The sequence below is a fragment of the Microcaecilia unicolor genome, chromosome 2 (assembly GCF_901765095.1).
Source record: "Microcaecilia unicolor chromosome 2, aMicUni1.1, whole genome shotgun sequence".
Classification (NCBI taxonomy): domain Eukaryota; kingdom Metazoa; phylum Chordata; class Amphibia; order Gymnophiona; family Siphonopidae; genus Microcaecilia; species Microcaecilia unicolor.
The window spans coordinates 294714213-294735201 of record NC_044032.1 but is presented as its reverse complement, the minus strand read 5'-3'; the positions used below and the strand labels follow the sequence as shown (position 1 = coordinate 294735201).

The 20989-nt window shown below is 41.1% G+C and overlaps 1 protein-coding gene across 7 annotated transcripts in view; it reads right to left on the bottom strand.

The window, feature by feature from the left end:
• NFIB (nuclear factor I B) overlaps positions 1 to 20989 on the bottom strand; it is a 547227-nt gene that overhangs the window by 71053 nt on the left and 455185 nt on the right. For 5 of the 7 annotated variants that reach the window (XM_030194287.1, XM_030194283.1, XM_030194284.1 and 2 more), the window contains 2 exons: positions 11407 to 11572; positions 2378 to 2460 (listed from right to left, as the gene is read on the bottom strand). In XM_030194287.1, coding sequence (XP_030050147.1) covers positions 2378 to 2460; positions 11407 to 11572 — 249 coding nt within the window. The remainder of the gene's footprint in view (positions 1 to 2377; positions 2461 to 11406; positions 11573 to 20989) is intronic. The other 2 variants (XM_030194285.1, XM_030194286.1) reach the window with 1 other exon arrangement.

The window sequence follows — 20989 nt, the reverse complement described above, 5'->3', positions numbered from 1 at the left end:
TTTTAAAAATACACTGAGCATACGCATGTGTCAAGCAGGAACATAGTACAATAATTATAACACATTTCATATTGCAACAATTTTAAATGGGAAGGGGGAGGAGGAAGCAACACACCAGAAAATTATACTGCAATGCAAATGACTGGCAAAACCCACTAATTATTATTTGGTATTTTCATAACCATGTACAGATGGTGTCAGTTAGTTCTCCCTCGTAAAGAAAGCTGGCACAACGTCAACTATGTTGAATAAAGTAGTGTCTTTATGATTTTCTCTAAACTCTCTCCATGTGGTGACCTGTAATGTGCACACACTGTCACACTAAGCTTGGACTTACAGTTTCACATTTGGGAAATATGTAAAATTTGACTGGTAATATGAGTGAGGTTGCTGGGGTGAGATGATTAGGGAAGGAGACAGCATTTTGGGTTGTCTCTAGTAGTTCTACTTGCCAATTATCTTGCATTGTTTTATGTGAGTGTTCTAACACTGTATATAATGATCGCTCTTAGTATTTTGTTTGAAAATCACTCAATGACTTTTGTGTGAGGCGATTTCTAAGTGGAATAGATTGAAATGAATTGAGTTGATTGGATAAGGATTGGGTGGTCCTAGATACAGTGAAGTTTAGCTATCTCACGGAAAACATACATGAGGAAAAAAATTGATAGGAGCCACAGACACCACCAGAATGGCCAGCTAACATATTGCACTTCTGAGTTTCCTAAATGCAAGCTGGATTAAAAACATGATTCTGCTGTTAATCAGACTGCGGCAAGTAAAAACACCTTAAATATTTAGGGCCCCTCTGACAAAGCAGCAGTACCTGTAACGCCGCTTTGACGTGCGCCAATCTGGCACTAATGCTGGGCTACCGCAGGAGCCTGGTGGTAGTGCCTGCCCCCAATGCACGCCATTTCCAGTGCTGAAAAAAATACTTTTATTGTTTTAGTGCTGGGGGCTTATCTGGTAGTAATCGGGCAGCCCTGTGCACTGCCCGGTTACTGCCAGGTTAGCGCTGGAGCCCTTACTGCTTTCTAAATATGTGGCGGTAAGGGCTCCCCTGGGAAATGGCCACACAGCGAGTGTTTCACTTACTGTATGGCCTTTAAAAAAAAAAGCCTTTTACCTTTTACTGCTTTAGTAAAAGGGGGCCTCGGCATGCAGCAGGGCCCTTAGTTCATCAACAAGACTGAATTTATATGTTTTGCTTGGAATTTCCTCTAGTGCCATTGCATAGCCCTGCTGTTGACTGTGGCTCATATGTTTAATCCGCTATAAATCCTGGCTGTATATTTTCACACCCGGAGTAAATACTTCATTTGCATTAAATTTACAGCATGGATGAGATGTGAAATGTAAAATGTTACTTGAAACATCAATGATGCAATGGAACAATTTTTTCTTTATCACCCGGTCAGAAATCAGCAAACCAATTTAAACCTCTTACACTAGGAATGATGATGACGTGTTTTAATGAGAATGCAGCAACAGAATGTAGATTTCTTGAACTGAAATGCAACAATTTAAATAAATATTTGGGAAGGAATAAAGAGCCGAAGGTCGACAAGCCCTCGGTCTTGAGTTTCTTAATAGGATGGATTGCAAATTGGTTCTCAGATTTCTCTCTTGGGCCCCTTTTAACAAGCTGCAGCAAAAGGGAGTCGACGCGTGTTTTACACAAGCGCCAAGGCCCCCTTTTACCGTAGCTAGTAAAAGGGAAGTCTCATCTTCCTACAGGAAATGGCTGGGTGGCAAGTAAAGCACATGCCGTGCAGCCATTTTGGGGGAGAGCCCTTACCACCACCCATTGAGGTGGCAGTAAGGGTTCCTGCGGTAACCCTGCAGTAACCGGGCAGCGATTACCGTTGGGTACACTCCGGCGCTACAAAAATAAATACATTTTTGTAGCACCAGACATGACGGCATGCTAGGGGTGGGAAGGACTGCCGGGCTGCTGCTGTAGCCCAGCGGTTCTTCCTGTACAGCGAGCGGTAAGCTCGCTTAAGCTTACCGCCACTTAGTAAAAGGAGTCCTTATATTCCTTTTACATATAGAGAGCAGTCCATTTTCAGTTGCACTAATAAATCTTTGTTCATTTTACCTTGCTACACTTTATCATAGAGATTCTGTTTAAATGTTCTTGCTGAACAAACAGGAAATAAATTTGTCTTTATGGTCCACACAGTTCCAGGAACCTGGGGACATTCTATGCTAGTGCATTTCAGTTCAGGAAAATTGAAGGTTATTTAACAAGTTTGGTCTTGGTCTGAATACAGCAGGAGCCCATACTAATCAAAGCTCTCAGTGGCAGCATGCAGGGAGGTACTAACAGAACACATTTCCAGATCACTATACCTATGTGAAACGTGCCCACCTGTTGCTGGTGAAGGAAGGCTGGATCTCTTGGACTTAATCCCACATATCGATTGGCTTGAGATGTGCCTGAGGCTGTGTAGGCTGGTTAAGGAAGAAGGAAGGGATCGATTAATACAAGTACCTCTTTCAAAAACGAGCTTTCCTAATGTATGAGTTACACAATCAGCTCGCCTTTGCTTTCCTCAAATTTTAGGTCAAGGACGCTACCAGAGAGAATGGCACATGCTATGGATCCCCTAATTATCATCAAATTTGAAGAGAAGGCGGGCTTGTGAGATCTTGACTAGAAACACTGGATTCAATCTACATTCATTGGAATGCCTGTGAATAGTAAGGAGGAATTTACAAAGATAATAAATGCAACATATGATTTGATTCTATAATAGAAAATTAAAATGTCTTTTCAAAGGCAAGTATCATATCATCATCCAAGGGATGTCACTTATAAAAATATTCTAAAATACAATAAAACTCTAAAAAGACTTTTCTGCATCATCTTAGCAGCAACATGGGCCAATAGCTCTTTTGACTAGAAAAAAAAAAGATCTTTAAAGTAGAAATTCTCCAGTGATGTCTCTGATTTCACCTATCCCAAAGCAACTTGTGGAGCTGAGTGACTGCTGCTTTAGCAAGACATGATCTGACTTGGTAAATTCATGGTTTTGATCTCTCGTCTATCTTCTTTATGAAGCCAATTTCAACTTTAAAAAAATTGGAAAACTGAATCTATGTGAAGGCATTCTCCAGTTTCTAGAGGTCAAAAATTAATTTGTTAAAATTCATCGGCTTAATGTTTGCTAAAAATCAAACAATAAAATCCTCTTCTACAAATACTTGCTTTCACTCACTGAAGTAGGGGTTCAGCATTTCCAGATAGCTAAAAAAGCCGCAATGATATGTTGAGATACAAAGCAGTGAGTGTCATTCACTTGGTCATGGAAAGAATACCTACCAATGTGGGTATCATTAACACAATAATTACAATCGATGATACACTCTGTTTGCTAAGGAAGCTGTTTTAAGTCAACTTTCCTACAGTTAATGAACCTGAGGCTTTATTTGCAATAACAGATTTTCCTTCAAGAGATATCTTTCCATTAAAATACTACCAATTGATATTTTGACTCTCAAGACAGCACTTTCTCTTCAGTTCTCATAATTACGCAAATCTAATTATTTATCAGTGAATTGCTAAACAATCTCTCCCTTCTGCCTTCTTTGTAATGATAATTCCTTTGCAATTTTTCCTACTTGTGTTGCATGCGGAGCCTTCATTGAGCCTCGTTTTCATTTTTTCTAGTTATGGGTTTCAGGAACTATTAGCTACTTAGGAAACAAACACTTACAGGGCTTGATTAAATGTAATCAGCTATCTAGGGCTGACATTTTAATTTTGCATACTAATACATCTAAAATGAGTACATTTTGATGTACTGGAACTGCCCCAAACTGAAATTCATATTCATGAATATACATTCAGTGTCTTTGCTTAGCTTATTTTGTGACAGTCAAAGGAGATATGCATGGCTGGAGTGGTATCCTCTATACAGATAGTTCACTTCATGCTGCTTCACCTAGCTCCTTTTACTGCTTGGCTAAAATCTTGAAATTTGCTTTAGGAGGAGAAGGTTTGACTACCAGTAAAATGCAGATTGTTTTCCATTTTTATTTTTCACAATGAAACAAAAGTTGGAAAGAATGATATGAATGCAGCTGAGAATGCTTTTCTGTTTGTCTGTCTATCTGCCTGGGAGCAAAATAATTCTCCAAAAATTTAACGGAATGGGATGAAACTTGGCATAAGGGAAAAACCAGTGAAAAGATTCAATAATTTTTCAAATTGTTCAATTCAGACTGGGAATTCTGGGGAAACAACCCCCCCTCCTCCTCCCAAAAATGGTTCAGTGCATTTCTAAGGGAGAAAGAATTCCAGCTTATGTGGCATAGAAACTTGGACAGAGTGAAGTGGAGCAGTCAGAAAACAGGGCAAGATAGTCTATAAGGTGGAATTCTCTACTCTTCCAAATCCCCAACTACCCCCACACCCAAAAACTATATTTGAATGCCCATTGAACACATACATGTTTAGAATAATAGCATATGTGTGTTTAGCTGTGTACTTATGCGCATATAAGACAGTATTCCATCTAAGCACTATTCTGTAAATACGTGCCTCTCTTGCATTGTGCATATTTACAAGAAGGGTATACGCATGGGTGGATAATGGGCAGGACATAGGAGGGTTAAGCCTCATCCCTGCTGCATTTAAGTGCTGGAAGTTCCACCAGCTCTATGGCTAATGTGTGGTTGCCTAAATATTAGGCATGACAATACTATGTAATGCTAGTATTCTGTAACAGAAGCCAGGCACTGCGCCATCTGTTCAACTAATACTATTAAAAAGTCCAATAATCCAGGCAGGTATTAGAACCCACCTACTCACAAAAAGCTACATTTTATGTTTATTTATTTTATTTGTTACATTTGTATCCCACATTTTCCCACCTATTTGTAGACTCAACGTGGCTTACAAAGTACTGGAGCGGCGTTTGCAGACTCCGGTGTAAGCAAATACAAGGTGATGTTGTGGTAAGATAAAGTTCATGTGGCAGAGCCACATTAGGGAATCATACAACGGAAGTGTTGTGTTATGTCCTTTACGTATTTTAGTATTAGTGTGTTGTAGAAATCGGCATTTATGCAGGGTTGGTAGGGTATGCCTTTTTATACAGGTTAGTTTTTAGTGATTTCCGGAAGTTTAGGTGGTCATACGTAGTTTTCAAGGCTTTTGGTAATGCGTTACACAGTTGTGTGCTTATGTAGGAGAAATTGGATGCGTAGGTAGATTTGTATTTGAGTCCTTTGCAGCTTATTTGAAAATTGGATACAAAGGGCTCCTTTTGCTAAGGTGTGCTAACGGATTTAGCATGTGCTAAACGATTAGCACATAGGGATAAAATGGGCTTCTTAGCATTTATCCCCAGATTTTATATATCATGCCTAGTGTTCCGTGCTGAAATCCAAGCATATTCTACAATGCATGTAAATTAATTGGCTTAACAAACTAATCAGCGATGATAACAGCACTTAACAAGCAATAATGAGCACTAATTGGCAATAATTAGAAAGTAGTACACAACTTGTTAAGTGTATTCTGTAATGCAGGCAAAACGAAGCATGGTTATGAGTGGGGAAATGGACGTTTCATGGGCGTTTCATGGGCGTTCCAAAATGTACACATGCCCCTCTGTGCCTAAATCTATGCACCAGTATTTATGCCATGTTTTCCTTGGTGTAAATGGATGTGTATAGCTCTAGGATATCAACTAAGCGCATTCTATATACTGCGCCTAAATCAAGGTGCTGCTTATAGAATAGGCTTAGGCAGAAATGTGTTCCGTGTGGATTTTGCAGGCGTCATATAGAGAGTTTGGCCTTTAGTGGGCACTAATAGTTAGCACTCGCTAAATTCAATAGTGCACCTTAGTAAAAGGAGCCCAAAAGCTGTAGGCAAAAATAGAGTCTAATCCCACTGCAGGTTCAGTACCAAGGAAACAAAAAAACAAGGTGATATTTTAACAGTAGTCAAACCAGCTAGGTAAAATAATTCATTTCAAGCTCATTTAATTGCATCAACTTGTTCATTAAAAAAGACTATTTCTGAATCAAATGCCCAACATGTTTCTGTGATGAGCCTGCCCCAGGGCTTGCAATAAAATGTTTTAGCTAGGCAGATAGTTGGAAAATTACCCCTACAATTATCATATATGGTAGTGAGGGAAGGCAAAATAGAGCAACTAGTCTTTTACGGTCTGTACCCTGAGAAAGGCAGGGACAAATCAAACTCGGGTATACATATAAAGTATCACAAACCATGTAAAATGAGTTATCTTGTTGGGCAGACTGGATGGACAGTTCAGGTCTTTATCTGCCGTCATTTACTATGTTACTATGTTACTAGTAACTGTAGGAGGCTCCCTATATCCTTGAGTAAAGATGCCTTAAGAAAAAGGGAAGGGTAAAGCCCTAGCAATAGACAGAACCCTAACTGAAAGTCATGAGACAGCTAAAATGGCAAAGCATTATGGGTTGAGAGGAAGAGCAGCAGTTTCACTGGCAACATATAAAATATACAGTGGTGGAAATAAGTATTTGATCCCTTGCTGATTTTGTAAGTTTGCCCACTGACAAAGACATGAGCAGCCCATAATTGAAGGGTAGGTTATTGGTAACAGTGAGAGATAGCACATCACAAATTAAATCCGGAAAATCACATTGTGGAAAGTATATGAATTTATTTGCATTCTGCAGAGGGAAATAAGTATTTGATCCCCCACCAACCAGTAAGAGATCTGGCCCCTACAGACCAGGTAGATGCTCCAAATCAACTCGTTACCTGCATGACAGACAGCTGTCGGCAATGGTCACCTGTATGAAAGACACCTGTCCACAGACTCAGTGAATCAGTCAGACTCTAACCTCTACAAAATGGCCAAGAGCAAGGAGCTGTCTAAGGATGTCAGGGACAAGATCATACACCTGCACAAGGCTGGAATGGGCTACAAAACCATCAGTAAGACGCTGGGCGAGAAGGAGACAACTGTTGGTGCCATAGTAAGAAAATGGAAGAAGTACAAAATGACTGTCAATCGACAAAGATCTGGGGCTCCACGCAAAATCTCACCTCGTGGGGTATCCTTGATCATGAGGAAGGTTAGAAATCAGCCTACAACTACAAGGGGGGAACTTGTCAATGATCTCAAGGCAGCTGGGACCACTGTCACCACGAAAACCATTGGTAACACATTATGACATAACGGATTGCAATCCTGCAGTGCCCGCAAGGTCCCCCTGCTCCGGAAGGCACATGTGACGGCCCGTCTGAAGTTTGCCAGTGAACACCTGGATGATGCCGAGAGTGATTGGGAGAAGGTGCTGTGGTCAGATGAGACAAAAATTGAGCTCTTTGGCATGAACTCAACTCGCCGTGTTTGGAGGAAGAGAAATGCTGCCTATGACCCAAAGAACACCGTCCCCACTGTCAAGCATGGAGGTGGAAATGTTATGTTTTGGGGGTGTTCTCTGCTAAGGGCACAGGACTACTTCACCGCATCAATGGGAGAATGGATGGGGCCATGTACCGTACAATTCTGAGTGACAACCTCCTTCCCTCCGCCAGGGCCTTAAAAATGGGTCGTGGCTGGGTCTTCCAGCACGACAATGACCCAAAACATACAGCCAAGGCAACAAAGGAGTGGCTCAGGAAGAAGCACATTAGGGTCATGGAGTGGCCTAGCCAGTCACCAGACCTTAATCCCATTGAAAACTTATGGAGGGAGCTGATGCTGCGAGTTGCCAAGCGACAGCCTAGAACTCTTAATGATTTAGAGATGATCTGCAAAGAGGAGTGGACCAAAATTCCTCCTGACATGTGTGCAAACCTCATCATCAACTACAGAAGACGTCTGACCGCTGTGCTTGCCAACAAGGGTTTTGCCACCAAGTATTAGGTCTTGTTTGCCAGAGGGATTAAATACTTATTTCCCTCTGCAGAATGCAAATAAATTCATATACTTTCCACAATGTGATTTTCCGGATTTAATTTGTGATGTGCTATCTCTCACTGTTACCAATAACCTACCCTTCAATTATGGGCTGCTCATGTCTTTGTCAGTGGGCAAACTTACAAAATCAGCAAGGGATCAAATACTTATTTCCACCACTGTACATTAGTCATGCAGGGGCTGAGAAGGTCCTCCAGAATAGAGAATGACACGGGGACGGAAAAACGCAGTACCCAAGTGGATGGGATGGGGACAGAGCTTGTGGGGACGGGGTGGGGGCAGATCCTACGGGGACGGGATGGGGGCAGAGCCCTCAGGGATGGGGACAAACTTTGTCCCCATGTCATTTTCTAGTTGGAAGGGTAGAGGGTGGTGGTGGGAAGGAGGGTTATTATAGCTGCTCATTGTTATTATTGTTTTCTATTTGTAATTTATACACAACAGTTGCACAGCATATTGTTCCTTTGTATACTTTAATAAAAAGCTTTAAATATAAAATCATAAGTGTTCAAGGCTTCTGTAGATGAGGACAGAGCCCACGGGGACAGGGACAGAACCTGCGGGGATGGGGCGGGGATGGAGAAGGGCGCGCGGGGATGGGGCAGGGACGGAGATAGAACCTGCGGGGACGGGGTGGGGATAGAGACAGAACCCACAGGGACAGGGACAAACTTTGTCCCCGTGTCATTCTCTACTCCAGCAGAGCCTGAATCCTAGAGATCAACAGGAGAGAAGGAAGATAGCTTGGATATAGATACAGAGTTTTTAGAGCCTGTTGCTCCTAACCCTGATGAGGTGGAATATATAGAATAAGTTACTTGGTTTTTCTAATAGCTCTGTGCTAAGACTTTTACAATTTGTTATTGGCAAAGCAAGTGGTTATAGCACTTTGTGTTGTTCTATGGACAGTGGTATGCATATAAACCTAAGCTTCTGACCAAATATTTGGACTGTCTGAAGGAACCGTGAGTGAAATCACTGAAAACCATATTCTTGTTTTATAATCTAACTTTTTTTTTCCTTGCTGGACGAATAGAGGTGCAAGACTACAGATCTGAATGTAGCCCTAGTGTAAAAGTGGAAGCTTTTCTTGCTACTCGGTTGAGGTGGTGCCTGGATGTAAGAGGTAGCTGAAATAGTTTAAGAAACATTGTGCCTCCCATACTATTTGGAATGCACTGCTTAGAAGCAGCATCAGACACTGAGGAGGAAAGTTATCAACATGGGCTATCATTAAGACAGACAATTTTACTGTTAACCTAGGTTATTAGTAACTAGGTCTCATTGCATAAAATGGGACCAGTGCTAAAACAGCACAAGTTCTGGTAAAATAACCCATCTTAACAGAAGTCCACATTGATAACTTCCCACCTTAAAGAGACAGCAACCTGGCTATGAAAGGAAAGATATGGACTGAGTCTAGCCACTTAAACTAGTAACTGGTATTTTGGGAGCTCATCATAAGTACGTAAGTACATAAGTATTGTCATACTGGGCCAGACCGAAGGTCCATCAAGCCCAGCATCCTGTTTCCAACATTGGCCAATCCAAGTCACAAATACCTGGCAAGATCCCAAAAAAGTACAATACATTTTATTGTCCGTTTTAATAATGGTCTATGGACTTTTCCTTTAGGAAGACATCCAAACCTTTTTTAAACCCCGCTAAGCTAACTGCTTTTACTACATTCTCTGGTAATGAATTCCTGAGTTTAATTACATGTTCAGTGAAGAAACATTTTCTCTGATTCATTTTAAATTTCCTAGTTTGTAGGTTCATTTCATGCCCCCTAGTCCTAGTATTTTTGGAAAGAGTAAACAAGCAATTGACATCTACCCATTCCCCTCCACTCATTATTTTATAGACCTCTATCATATCTCCCCTCAGCCGTCTTTTCTCCAAGCTGAAAAGCCCTAGGCGCTTTAGCCTTTCCTCACAGGGAAGTCGTCCTATCCCCTTTATCATTTTGTCGCCCTTCTCTGTGCCTTGGAAATTCTGGCTTTATTATTGGGGAGGGGAGGGGAAAAGGGAGTTATCAATGTGGGCTACCTTTAAGATGTGTTAACTCCAGCTATTAGTAACTAGGTTTCTTTTCATAAACTGAGACCTGTGCTAAAATAGTATGAGTTGCTGGTAAAATAATCCATCTTAATGGTAGCACATGTTGATAATCACCCCTGAGACTGTGACTCCTGCAGGACAATTGCCTATGAGTTCCCACAGCAGCTCTGCCCAGGCTCCATGGACATGTACATCATGATGAACACTACAGGTAACACTCCAGTAAGCAGTCAGTCAGTGTTTAGGGGTGTAGTTATCAATGTGGGCTACTGTTAAGATGGCTTATTTTATCAAAACTCATGCTATTTTAGCACAGGTCCCATTTTACGTAGTGAAATCTAGTTACTAATAACTGGGGTTAACAGTAAAATGACACATCTTAACGGTAGACCACATTGACAACTTCTCCTATTAATGCTCCTTGTAAACCTCTATCTACAGAGATTAATATCTCTTCTAAATTTGGGGGTAAAAGACATCACTGAAAACCATCCACATTTCAATAACTCCTAATGAATGCCATCTTCCTAAATATCTGACAAGTAGAAAAATTAGAACCAGGCTGCACTACGCTTGATATATAAAATGGTAATACCTCCTTCCTTTTTATCTTTAGTCTTTTTTATGGCTTAACACAGTTCAGTTCTTTTCCTATTAACTAGTGCATGCTGTCTAGCAAAGCCATTGGACAGTGAAATTCACTCTATTTTTGAGGACTGTCATCCCTTTGGCCAGGTTTTCAGGATATCCCTATGTTTGTAAGAGATTTGCATACAAAGAAGGTAGTAAACATGCAAATTTTTATCAATCAAATTCATTAGGGATATCAGGAAAACCAGACCCTCTGACTGCCCTTGTGGACTGGGAGTGAATAATAATCCTAAAGGAGAGTATACCCCCAAAATATAGCCACATGAAATGAACAATCCAGAAAATCCAGAAACTAGTTATGGAAATTATATTCATCAGTACGGTGCTTCTTGTTTGATCAGCTACAGATGATTGGGCTTGGGCGTGTCTATAAAATTAAAAATTCATTAGCGCGCCTTTTAAAAATATAGTTGCTGTACCACATATGCTCATAATGCTTTTCCAATGTGGTGCAATTGTATTATATAAGGGGCATAATTTTAAAAGAGGAAGGCCTTGTATTCAGATCACATACCTGATAACAGGTCGGACAATGAGAATCCACTGATTCCAAAGCTTGAAGCAGTTTAAATGGACACTAAGGGCCTCTTTTACTAAACCGTGCTAACGATTCCCAGCGTGGCAAATGAGAGGAAGCTCATTCAATTCCTCTCATTTGCTACACGGGAATTGCTAGTGCGGTTTTGTAAAAGAGGCCCTATAATATTGATCCTTTAAGGACCACGTTCCTTATCCTATCTAAAATACTTACTGGTTGCTGTTGGTGAAGCTGCCTCACCTTCAGTGGATGTAGTGATGGGCTTCGTGTCTGTCATGGTCAGAGTCACAGGCCGCACTGCTCCATGATGGGGAGAAGGTGCCAACACTGGAGTAAAATGGCCAGGCACTTTTCCTACTACTTGACCACTGCTATTAGGCTGCAAAGAAAACCACATCATTCATAAAAAATCATACATGTTGCATGCTATATTAAATAATAAAATAAAATTACCCCCTCCCCCTGTTTACTAAGCCACATTAGCAGCTGCTGTGTGTTAATGCTGATACAACCTATTTACTTTGAATGGGCTGTGTTGACATTGCTGCACTGCTTTGTAAACAGGGACGTAATATTATAAGCATTTAACCAGGGTTAGAAAAATTTCAGACCCCCTGGGACAGCCTAGTAACTCAGTAATCATGCTCTGCATTGCCATATTGAAGAGTCCTGATTCGATCCCCTAGTCAAGTCTTTTGGTCTTGGTTGACTGGAGCTGGAGCTGGGGAAAGAGTGATGGTCATTAGTCAAGGGTGACTCCAAATGGCTATATTTAAGGCCCATGATTTCAACAATCCAGAAAGGGCCCTGGAGCATTGCCCCTACACCAAGGTCTGTTGAACCAATTATTACATTTGTAACACGGGTGATAAGACTGGAGGAGTTGAATAAATTATTAGTGGGGTATTGTATGATCCTCTTGATTATACCACAGTATCAAATGGAGTTGTAATAATGTAAAATAATACAAAACCCAATATCAACACCTACACATTATAAACAAGTTCTAAGACTCACTTTGTGCTACTAAATACTTATTAAAACAGCGTTGAGTATTTTTTTTAAGAAAAGATTTTTTATGGAGAAAATGGAGACCTCAGAGATTTGATTGAGTGAAGGAGCTATATGAAAAAAGAACTTGTAAAGAATCAGCGATTGACACAATTTATGCAATAACAGCACAAGTTAAGAATGTTTAAGAATTGCACATCACATGTAAAAAGAGTTTTTTGGAGATCAATGAAAGAAATTGGACACCGGCATTGTTCTAAACAGAGCTTGAAGTGCCTGGGGTTGGTTCTTGTGAATCTCTGAGGTCTCCATTTTCTCCATAAAAAATTTTTCGTGAAAAAAATATTCAAGACTCTTTTAATAAGTATTTAGTAGCACAAAGTGAGTCTTAGAACTCGTTGTTTCACAACTGTGGAACATTTGCAATGTGTAGGTGTTGATTTGGGGGTTTGTATTGTGTGGTCCTCTCAAGTTTTTAGCTACTTGGGGAGATTTTATTTTTAAGCGTTCATATTTGTGGAGGTCAGCACCATATGAGCCTATAAATGATGAATCTGAATAAATGAGGATGACCTGTGCATTAGAGGGGAAGACTTATACATTAGGAGTTGTTTTATTGGTTTGCTTAATATTTTTATGTTTTACAGGATGTAGCAATGAGCTCCGAGTGGCTCAGTATAAGTAACCATACTTGTGATTGAATGGTCCTATTTGAGTAAAAAAACATTTTTGGTATGTGATTTAGCATATCTTTTCCTTACTAAGATACAAACCCTCTCATTCTATACAGTGCATCAAACGTTGGGCACCAATTCAGCACATAACTTCTGTGCTACAATGACAGTTCCATGCCAAAATGGGGGTGAAACAGCAGGAATGCTCATAAGTGCACTTAGGAGCTCTTCCGTAAATTGGTGCCTAAGAGATCCTTTTACTAAAGAATATAATGGGCTTCTTATCATTTAGCACACTCTAAATCCATTAGAAACACCTTAGTAAAAGGACCCCTAAGTGTTCTGGTGTATGCAAGGGGGCATTCATGTGGGAGGGGCATGGGCAAGCCATGGGTGTGTTACCAAATGATGCTTCCAACTTATGGAACACAGAGGGGTCCTTTCACTAGCACATGTTTTTGATATGTGCCGAGGCCCTCTTTTACCGCAGTGGGTAAAGGACTGTCTTTTTTTCTCAAAAAGAAACGGCTGTGCAGTAAGTGAACCACTTGCTTTGCAGCCATTTCTGGGAAGAGTACTTATTACCATCACCCATTGAGGTGGCGATAAGGGCTCCAGTGCTAACCTGATTACCGCTGGGTAAGCACCGGTGCTACTTGGCCGGCAGTAATCAGGTTAGCACTGGAGCCCTTATCGCCACCTCAATGGGTGATGGTAAGTACTCTTCCCAGAAATGGCCTCGGCACATATCAAAAACATGTGCTGATGCTAGCACAGGCCCCCTTTTGCCACAGCTTGGTGAAAGGACCCCTCTGTGTTCCATAAGTTGCAAGCATCATTTGGTGACACACCCATGGCTTGCCCATGCCCCTCCCACATGAATGCCTCCTTAAATACACCAGAACACTTGTTTTGTAGGTAAGGGCTCATGTGATAATCCTGTGCTTAACAATTAACATGCAGACATGCTAATTGATTAGCATAGGAATGCCTACTCTCCACCCCCAGACAAGCCCTCTGCAACAAAAAACTATATTTTTCACGAATGGTTAGTGCATGCCAATTTGAAACTTACCGCAGGATTCCTGAGTGCGTCCCACAGTAAGATATTTTAAGCTGCAGTAAGTACGTGCTAGCACTTATGCAGCTTAATAAAAAGACCCCTTAACCCTCCATTACCTCAGGTACAAACTTAGGGATCCTTTTACTAAGCGGCGATAATCCCAACGCGGACTTACCGCTCGCTATATAGGAAGTACCACCGGGCTAATGCAGCAGCCTAGTGGTACTTCCCACTCCTAGCTCGTCGTCATTTCCAGTGCCACAAAAATGTAGTTATTTTTGTAGCACTGGAGTGTACCCAGCGGTAATCGGGCCGTGCAACGCTGCCCGGTTACCACCGGGTTAATGCGGGAGCCCTTACCACCATCTCAATGGGTAGCAGTAATGGCTGCATGGCAAGTGCTTTACTTGCACTGCAGCCATTTCCTGTAGGAAAGTGAGACTTCCCTTTTACCAGCTGTGGTAAAGGGGGCCTCGACACAACTGTACAACACACACCAATGCTAGTTTCAGTCCCCTTTTGCCGTAGCTTGGTAAAAGGGGACTTAGGGCCCTGTTTACTAAGGTGTGCTAGTGTTTTTAGCGCATGTTAAAAATTAGCACATGCTAACCGTGTAGGCACCTATAGGAATATTATGGGCATTTACATGGGTAATACACGCTAGCACACCACCTCTAGTGCAGTTTTGTAAACAGAATCCTAAGATCATAAGTTGGAATTTGCTTTACAAGACTGCACAACAGTGGCGTAGCTACGTGGGGCCTGAGGGGGCCGGGGCCCCCGCAGATTCACCCCAGGACCCCCCTCCCGGTGAACCAGCCCCCGCCGCCGCCTACCTTTACTTTTGCTGGCGGGGGATCCCACTCCCCGCCAGCCGACGTCTTCTCAGTCCTTCCTGCTCTTCAATTTGTTTGCTGACGTCCTGCACGTACAACGTGCAGGACGTCAGCAAACAAATTGAAGAGCAGGAAGCGACTAAGAAGAAGACGTCGGCTGGCGGGGAGTGGGATCCCCCGGCAGCAAAAGTAAAGGTAGGCTGCAGAGGCGGCGGGTTCGCGGCGGGAGGGGGGGGCGGCAATGTCGGCGGTGGGGGGGGGGGCGGCGCCGGGGGGAGGGCTAAAATGTGCCCCCTCCCCCCGGGCTCTGGCCCCCTCCCCCACGGAAGGCTGGCTACGCCCCTGCTGCACAAAGAGAAAAGAATGGTTGGAGAGAAGTGGATTAAAGACAAAGTGACTACATAGGAAAGAGCAAAAATAAGTAAAAAGGAAGCTGGAAGGAGATAAGGGGACATGCGGCTAAAAGTGAAGAAAAGAAGCTGAAGTATGGGAAAGAAAGAACAAAGAATAAAGAAAAGTTTTTTTTTAAAAAGAAGAACCCAAGAACTATAAGCAGACAACAAAAACCCATAAATAGATTTTTTTTTAAAAACTTGAATTAAAAAAAATAAAATAAAACGTTAAATTGTAAGAATTTGTTTCCATGGATTCTAAAAATTTTGACTGGCATCCAAGTCTTCTAAATATTTTCCACCTGTTGGCACAAATTAGCATAAAGTACTCAGGGGTCCTTTTGCAAAGCTGCGGTAGAAAGTAGCGTGCAGGTCTTTTCTGTGAACAAAGGCCATTTTTATTGCTGCTAGAAAATGGCCAATTTTCCATTTTCTGAATTAATGAGCATGCACCAATGTCACTATTAGCATGAGACCATAACCAAAAATTAGCCCATGAGCCCTTACCCCCACTTATTTTGTAGGCATTAAAGGCTCATATGCTAATCGCACACTAGAATTAGCATATGAAAATGTAGATGCGCTAACTGATTAGCATAGAAATACCCACTCTTCACCCCACACATCCCCCCCCTGAAAAATTGTACATTTTTTAGCATGTGGTTTGCGCGCACACATTTCGAACTTACCACAGGACACCTCAGCGCATCCCATTGTAAGCCCTTTGAAGCTGTGGTAAGTACACGCTACAAAAAGGAATTCTTAAACTAGTGGCTTGGCACTTCTACAAAGCAACTTATCCTTATAAAAACTAATCACACTTATTTTGGCATGTTTGATGTATCTAAGGTACTATTACAGTTGGTCACCAAGACTTGAAAATGTAGAGTCTCTTTCCCAGGTAAAATTATGTACATGCTACCAATTCATGCCCACTTTAACTGATGAATGGGTAGGCAGAGGGAGAACATTTTTAAAAGTATGCATCCATTTTAATCAGAAAATGAATGCATACAAATAAGTAGATGTAAATGAGAGTAGACAGTTTTTTTCTGGGATAATTTTTAAAGTCTATGGAGTGAAAAGCACGTACGCATGTGTCACCAGTGAAGACAGTTATAAAATGACCTGCTATGTGGGAAATGAAGCAAGATGTGATCACAGAAATCTAAGACATTTTGCTTTTTTGCATCTATATTATACAAGTATTTTTCATCAGTGAAAATGGGTTTTCTTTATAAATAGTCTGTCCCAAAATGGCTTTCTAGAACAATTCCTCAGTTATTATATCTCAGTAGATACAAAGTTTAAAAAAAAATAGAAGCACTGTCAATGCCTCTCTCTGGGTTCTCATATTCATACAGAAATACAAAACATGACATGACAGTGCTTGGCAATACATTGATAAACTAGCTATCACCATCTGTTATAGAAGGATAAAATGGCTAAGGAACTGCACCATCTATACAAAATTCATAAACTATATTCAGTTCCCCCCCACCACCACCAAACTATTTACAAACCACTGAATGTTCTGGCACATTTCATATTTCAGCAAGGCCTCCTGTTTTTAACATTTTGACCAAGAAAAAAGAATAATCTAAACCATACACAGGTTGAAAGCGCCACTATTTACCACAAATTACCCCTGAAACTTGGTATCTAATTATTCCTTAATTGTATTTCCTCCCAAAAACTGAGGGTAATTCTTCAGTGGTGAAAACAACCATAATATTTTAAACGCTGACAGACTCAGATGTAAATTTATAAAGAAGGTGCAAAGATTTAGACACCAGGAATGTGTGTAAGTGACCAGAATACCGGCATATACGTGCATGTTTTTAACTTTATTTTATAAACTATTTATAGTTTTCACAATCTAGAAATCCTCAGAGATTACAATTAATATATACATAATTTAAAATAACATTTAAATACATAAGAACAATACATAATAAAAACAATTAATTTTACTCCATCATTATCAAACTCCAACTGAAAAAACTGTACTAATCACTGTAAGCTGGCTGAAACAACATTTGTTTTTAATTCTTTTTTTAAATGTCTCCATATTTTCTATCACTCTCAACTTTAATGGCAAAGGGGGTCATTTACAAAGGCACGCTAGCAGTTTTAGGGCACACTAAATGCTAGCGATACCCATAGAAATACATGGGGGACTCTAATGTTTAGCATGCAGTAAAAATGCTAACACGCCTTTGTAAACGAACCCCAAAGAGTTCCAGAGCTTTAGGCCAGTCTTACAAAATGACATGTGGGAACCTCCAACAATGCCATCTTGGCTGATCTTATCGCCCTAGGTGGCTAGTAAATATGTAGGTTTGCAGAAATAATCACAGAGATATTATTATTCAGTATTTTGAATACCAACAATAATATCTTAAATCTAATTCTCTGTTCTATCGGTAGCCAATGAAGTTTCTTTAGAACTGGCTGGGGAAATGTGAGCCTGTAAGAATTCTTGCAGTAGCATTATGTGCTATTTGTAATGCTTGTAATGTGTTCACAGAGGAACATAAAATGCCATTTTATAAAGACATGCCTAGTTAATGACCTTTTTAACTTTATCAAAATTTCACAAAAGTTTAACATATTTTAATCCACATGGGATATCACAGAAATAAAACTAAACACCACAATCAAAAAGGAAAAGAATCAAACATTTGTCCACAAGTAAGGAAATATAGATCCAAGAATTAGGCAATTACCAAACATAAGAAATAAAATAAAAAATTATGAAAACTGCCACCCCAGAAAGACCCTCCCCCAGCCTGCCCCTGGCAGCATGCATATAGGTTACACAATAGCAATTATTTCCTCTTTAGCATTTAGAAATTCTTCTAATTGTTTAGGTTCCAAAAACTTGGGAGGGGGGGGGGATCCTAAGGTGCGCTGAAAAATGACTTGTGGTAGTGTAGGTGCGGGTTTTGGGCACGCGCCAATCCATTTTTCAGTGCGCCTGTAAAAAGCCCTCTTTTTTGCCGAAAATGGACGTGCAACAAAATCAAAATTGCCGCGCATCCATTTTGGGTCTGCAACCTTACCGCCAGCCATTGACCTAGCGGTAAAGAATCCGGCCAGCTGGGGGGCAGAATTACTGCTGGGCTGCTGCAGTTGACCGGCAGTAATTCCAGACTGGCGTGTGGCAAGCCTATTGCTGTGTGCCAACCCTTTAATAAAAGGGCCCCATAATGACTTTCTTTACGTTTAATGGAGGCCTGCCTTTGTGCAGGTCTAAAGTAAATGCATAGACTATTTGAATAGCTGCTGAATATGGCCACTATCAGTATAATTTTTAAAATAATTGCCCTTTCTAGTAACACACAAAGAAGATGACTGTCCCCCTTGTTTACTAAGCCACACTAGGCGGCTGCCACACAGTAATGCTGGCACAGCCCATTCAGAGGTTTTTTTTACAAAGTTGTGCTAGCGGTTTTAGTGCGCACTAATGATTAGCGTGCGCTAAATGCTAGAGATGCCCATAGAAATATATAGGTATCTTTAACGTTTAGAGTGTGCATATTTTTAGTGCACACTAAAAACGCTAGCGCGCTTTTGTAATAGGATCCCTCAAAGTGAAATGGCTGTTTCAGCTCTAGCGTGGCTTAGCAAACGGGGAAGTATGTTCAGGGCTTTTTTGAGGGGGTACTTGGGGGTTCTGAGTACAGGCACCTTTTCCACTGTCTGCTAAAATTGACCCATGGACCCCAAGTTTTAATGAAAGAGCTCAGGCTCTACACACCAATTCTGCCTTGTCATAGATTCTGTGACTAGTTGCAGAGGGCCTAGCTATTGTGGGATGGGTCCATCAGTGATCACCTCACCCCTGAAGGGTGGCCTTAGCATTTCAGTACCGGCACCTTTTTTGCTAGTAAAAACACACTGTGAATGTTAGCTCACAAGACAAAACTGTACTAAGTCAACCATCTTTCTTTGTATTGCCATATAACTCATAAATCAGAAGCATTTTTCTTTATATGGACAAGCTGTTTATGTTTTTGCTATAAGGACTTATAAATGTTGTATATTTTAAATGGTAGGACCCCGTTTGAGATTACATACTGCATGATCACTGCAAAGAACAACTGGTGTCAATTGTTTCCTGGGGGTAAGTAATAACCATGAACTCCGCAACAAACTGCTGAATTGCACTGGTTTCACCTCGATTCCATTGGAGCCGACTCTGTGGGTGCTGTGGGTGTTTGAGCACCCCCAATATTGAGAACATTCCTTGTATGTGTCCAGGGAGGGGTTATTTCCATTGAGTTTAGCACCCCCAATAATTTTGAAAAGTTGGCTCCTATGCTCGATTCTATTGGATTGTTAAATTCCATCTGAAAATCAGCATAACTTTTTTTCTTTTGGAGAAATGTCCAGATAGAGGTCTGCCTGATTTGACTTGTAACCAGTAGATTCAAAATACTGACCCAGCTTTCATTTCTCTATCATAGGGTTTTTCCTACTTTTCAAATTAGAAGATTTAATTTTACAAGACAGGGTTATTCTCTCTTCTCTCTACTAATAACATATACAGACACAGACAGACACATACTAGGCATGTACTTTTATTTGAAAGGACATAGGAACTGTTAACACAATGTCCTATGTTGATTTGTGTCATTTTCTTTACCCCAAACAAAAGGAAGAACCTTGAAATTTGGGGGGTTTTCTTGTGTCATAAGCGGTGTGTAATTATGTCAGGAAGAATGCGTACTATTCTCAGAGTGTGCACTATTACAAAATAGTGTATTTTCCTTTGAAAGAATACACGCTCTTGGAAGAATTCACACTCTTTTATGATACAGCACACATGCACACGCTATTTGTGCATGTATGACTAGTGCACTTATGCGCACACTGTTGGAAAACAGTGTTCGCTCTTCTGAAAGAGTGCACCCATTGGTGTACTCTCTTCAAAAATAGTGCACACTATGGGAGAAATTCTATATATGGTGCCGAACATTAGACACTAAGGGCACCTTTTACCAAGCTGCGGCAAAAGGGGGCCGGCGCTGGCATCGGCACGTGTTTTACACTTGCGCTGAGGCCCCTTTTTACCACAGCAGGTAAAAGGGAAGTCTCGCTTTCCTACAGGAAATGGTCAAGCGGCAAGTGGCGATAAGGGCACCCACATTACCAGGCGGTAACCGGGCAGCACTGCCCGATTACTGCCGGATACACTCAGGCACTACAAAAATAGATACATTTTTGTAGAACTGGAAATGATAGAGTGTTAGGAGTGGGACGTATCGCCGGGCTGCTGTGGCAGCCTAGCAGTACTTCTTGTATAGGGAGCAGTAAGCCCGCCTTGAGCTTACCACTGCTTAGTAGGGGAACCCTAAAAGTGTTTTAATGGATGCAAGGTACCGAAACAGGGCAAAAACAGCAGATCCATGTGAAACCACACTTATGTGCCCATTTATAGAATAGCATGTGTTTCTGCAAGGATCTGCAAAATGGGTGTGGCCATGGGAAGGACATGGGTGGGGTGAGGCGTTCCCTTAAAATGCGTGAAGTGTTACAGAATTCGGGGGATCCATACCCAACTTGCATGCCAGGATTTACACCTGGTTTCAGTTGGTATAACTCCTCACTCCCAAAGTTGCACACGGATCCCATTACTATGCATTATTCTTTAAAGGCCGCAGATCCTGGAACATTCACTATAGAATACCATTCGGCACCAATTTTTGAGCACCATTTATAGAATTTTCCCATGTTTCCCAATACTGCACAATCTTTCGGAAGACTACTTACTCTTTCCAAAAGAGTGTGCAATACTAACAATATTACTCTTAA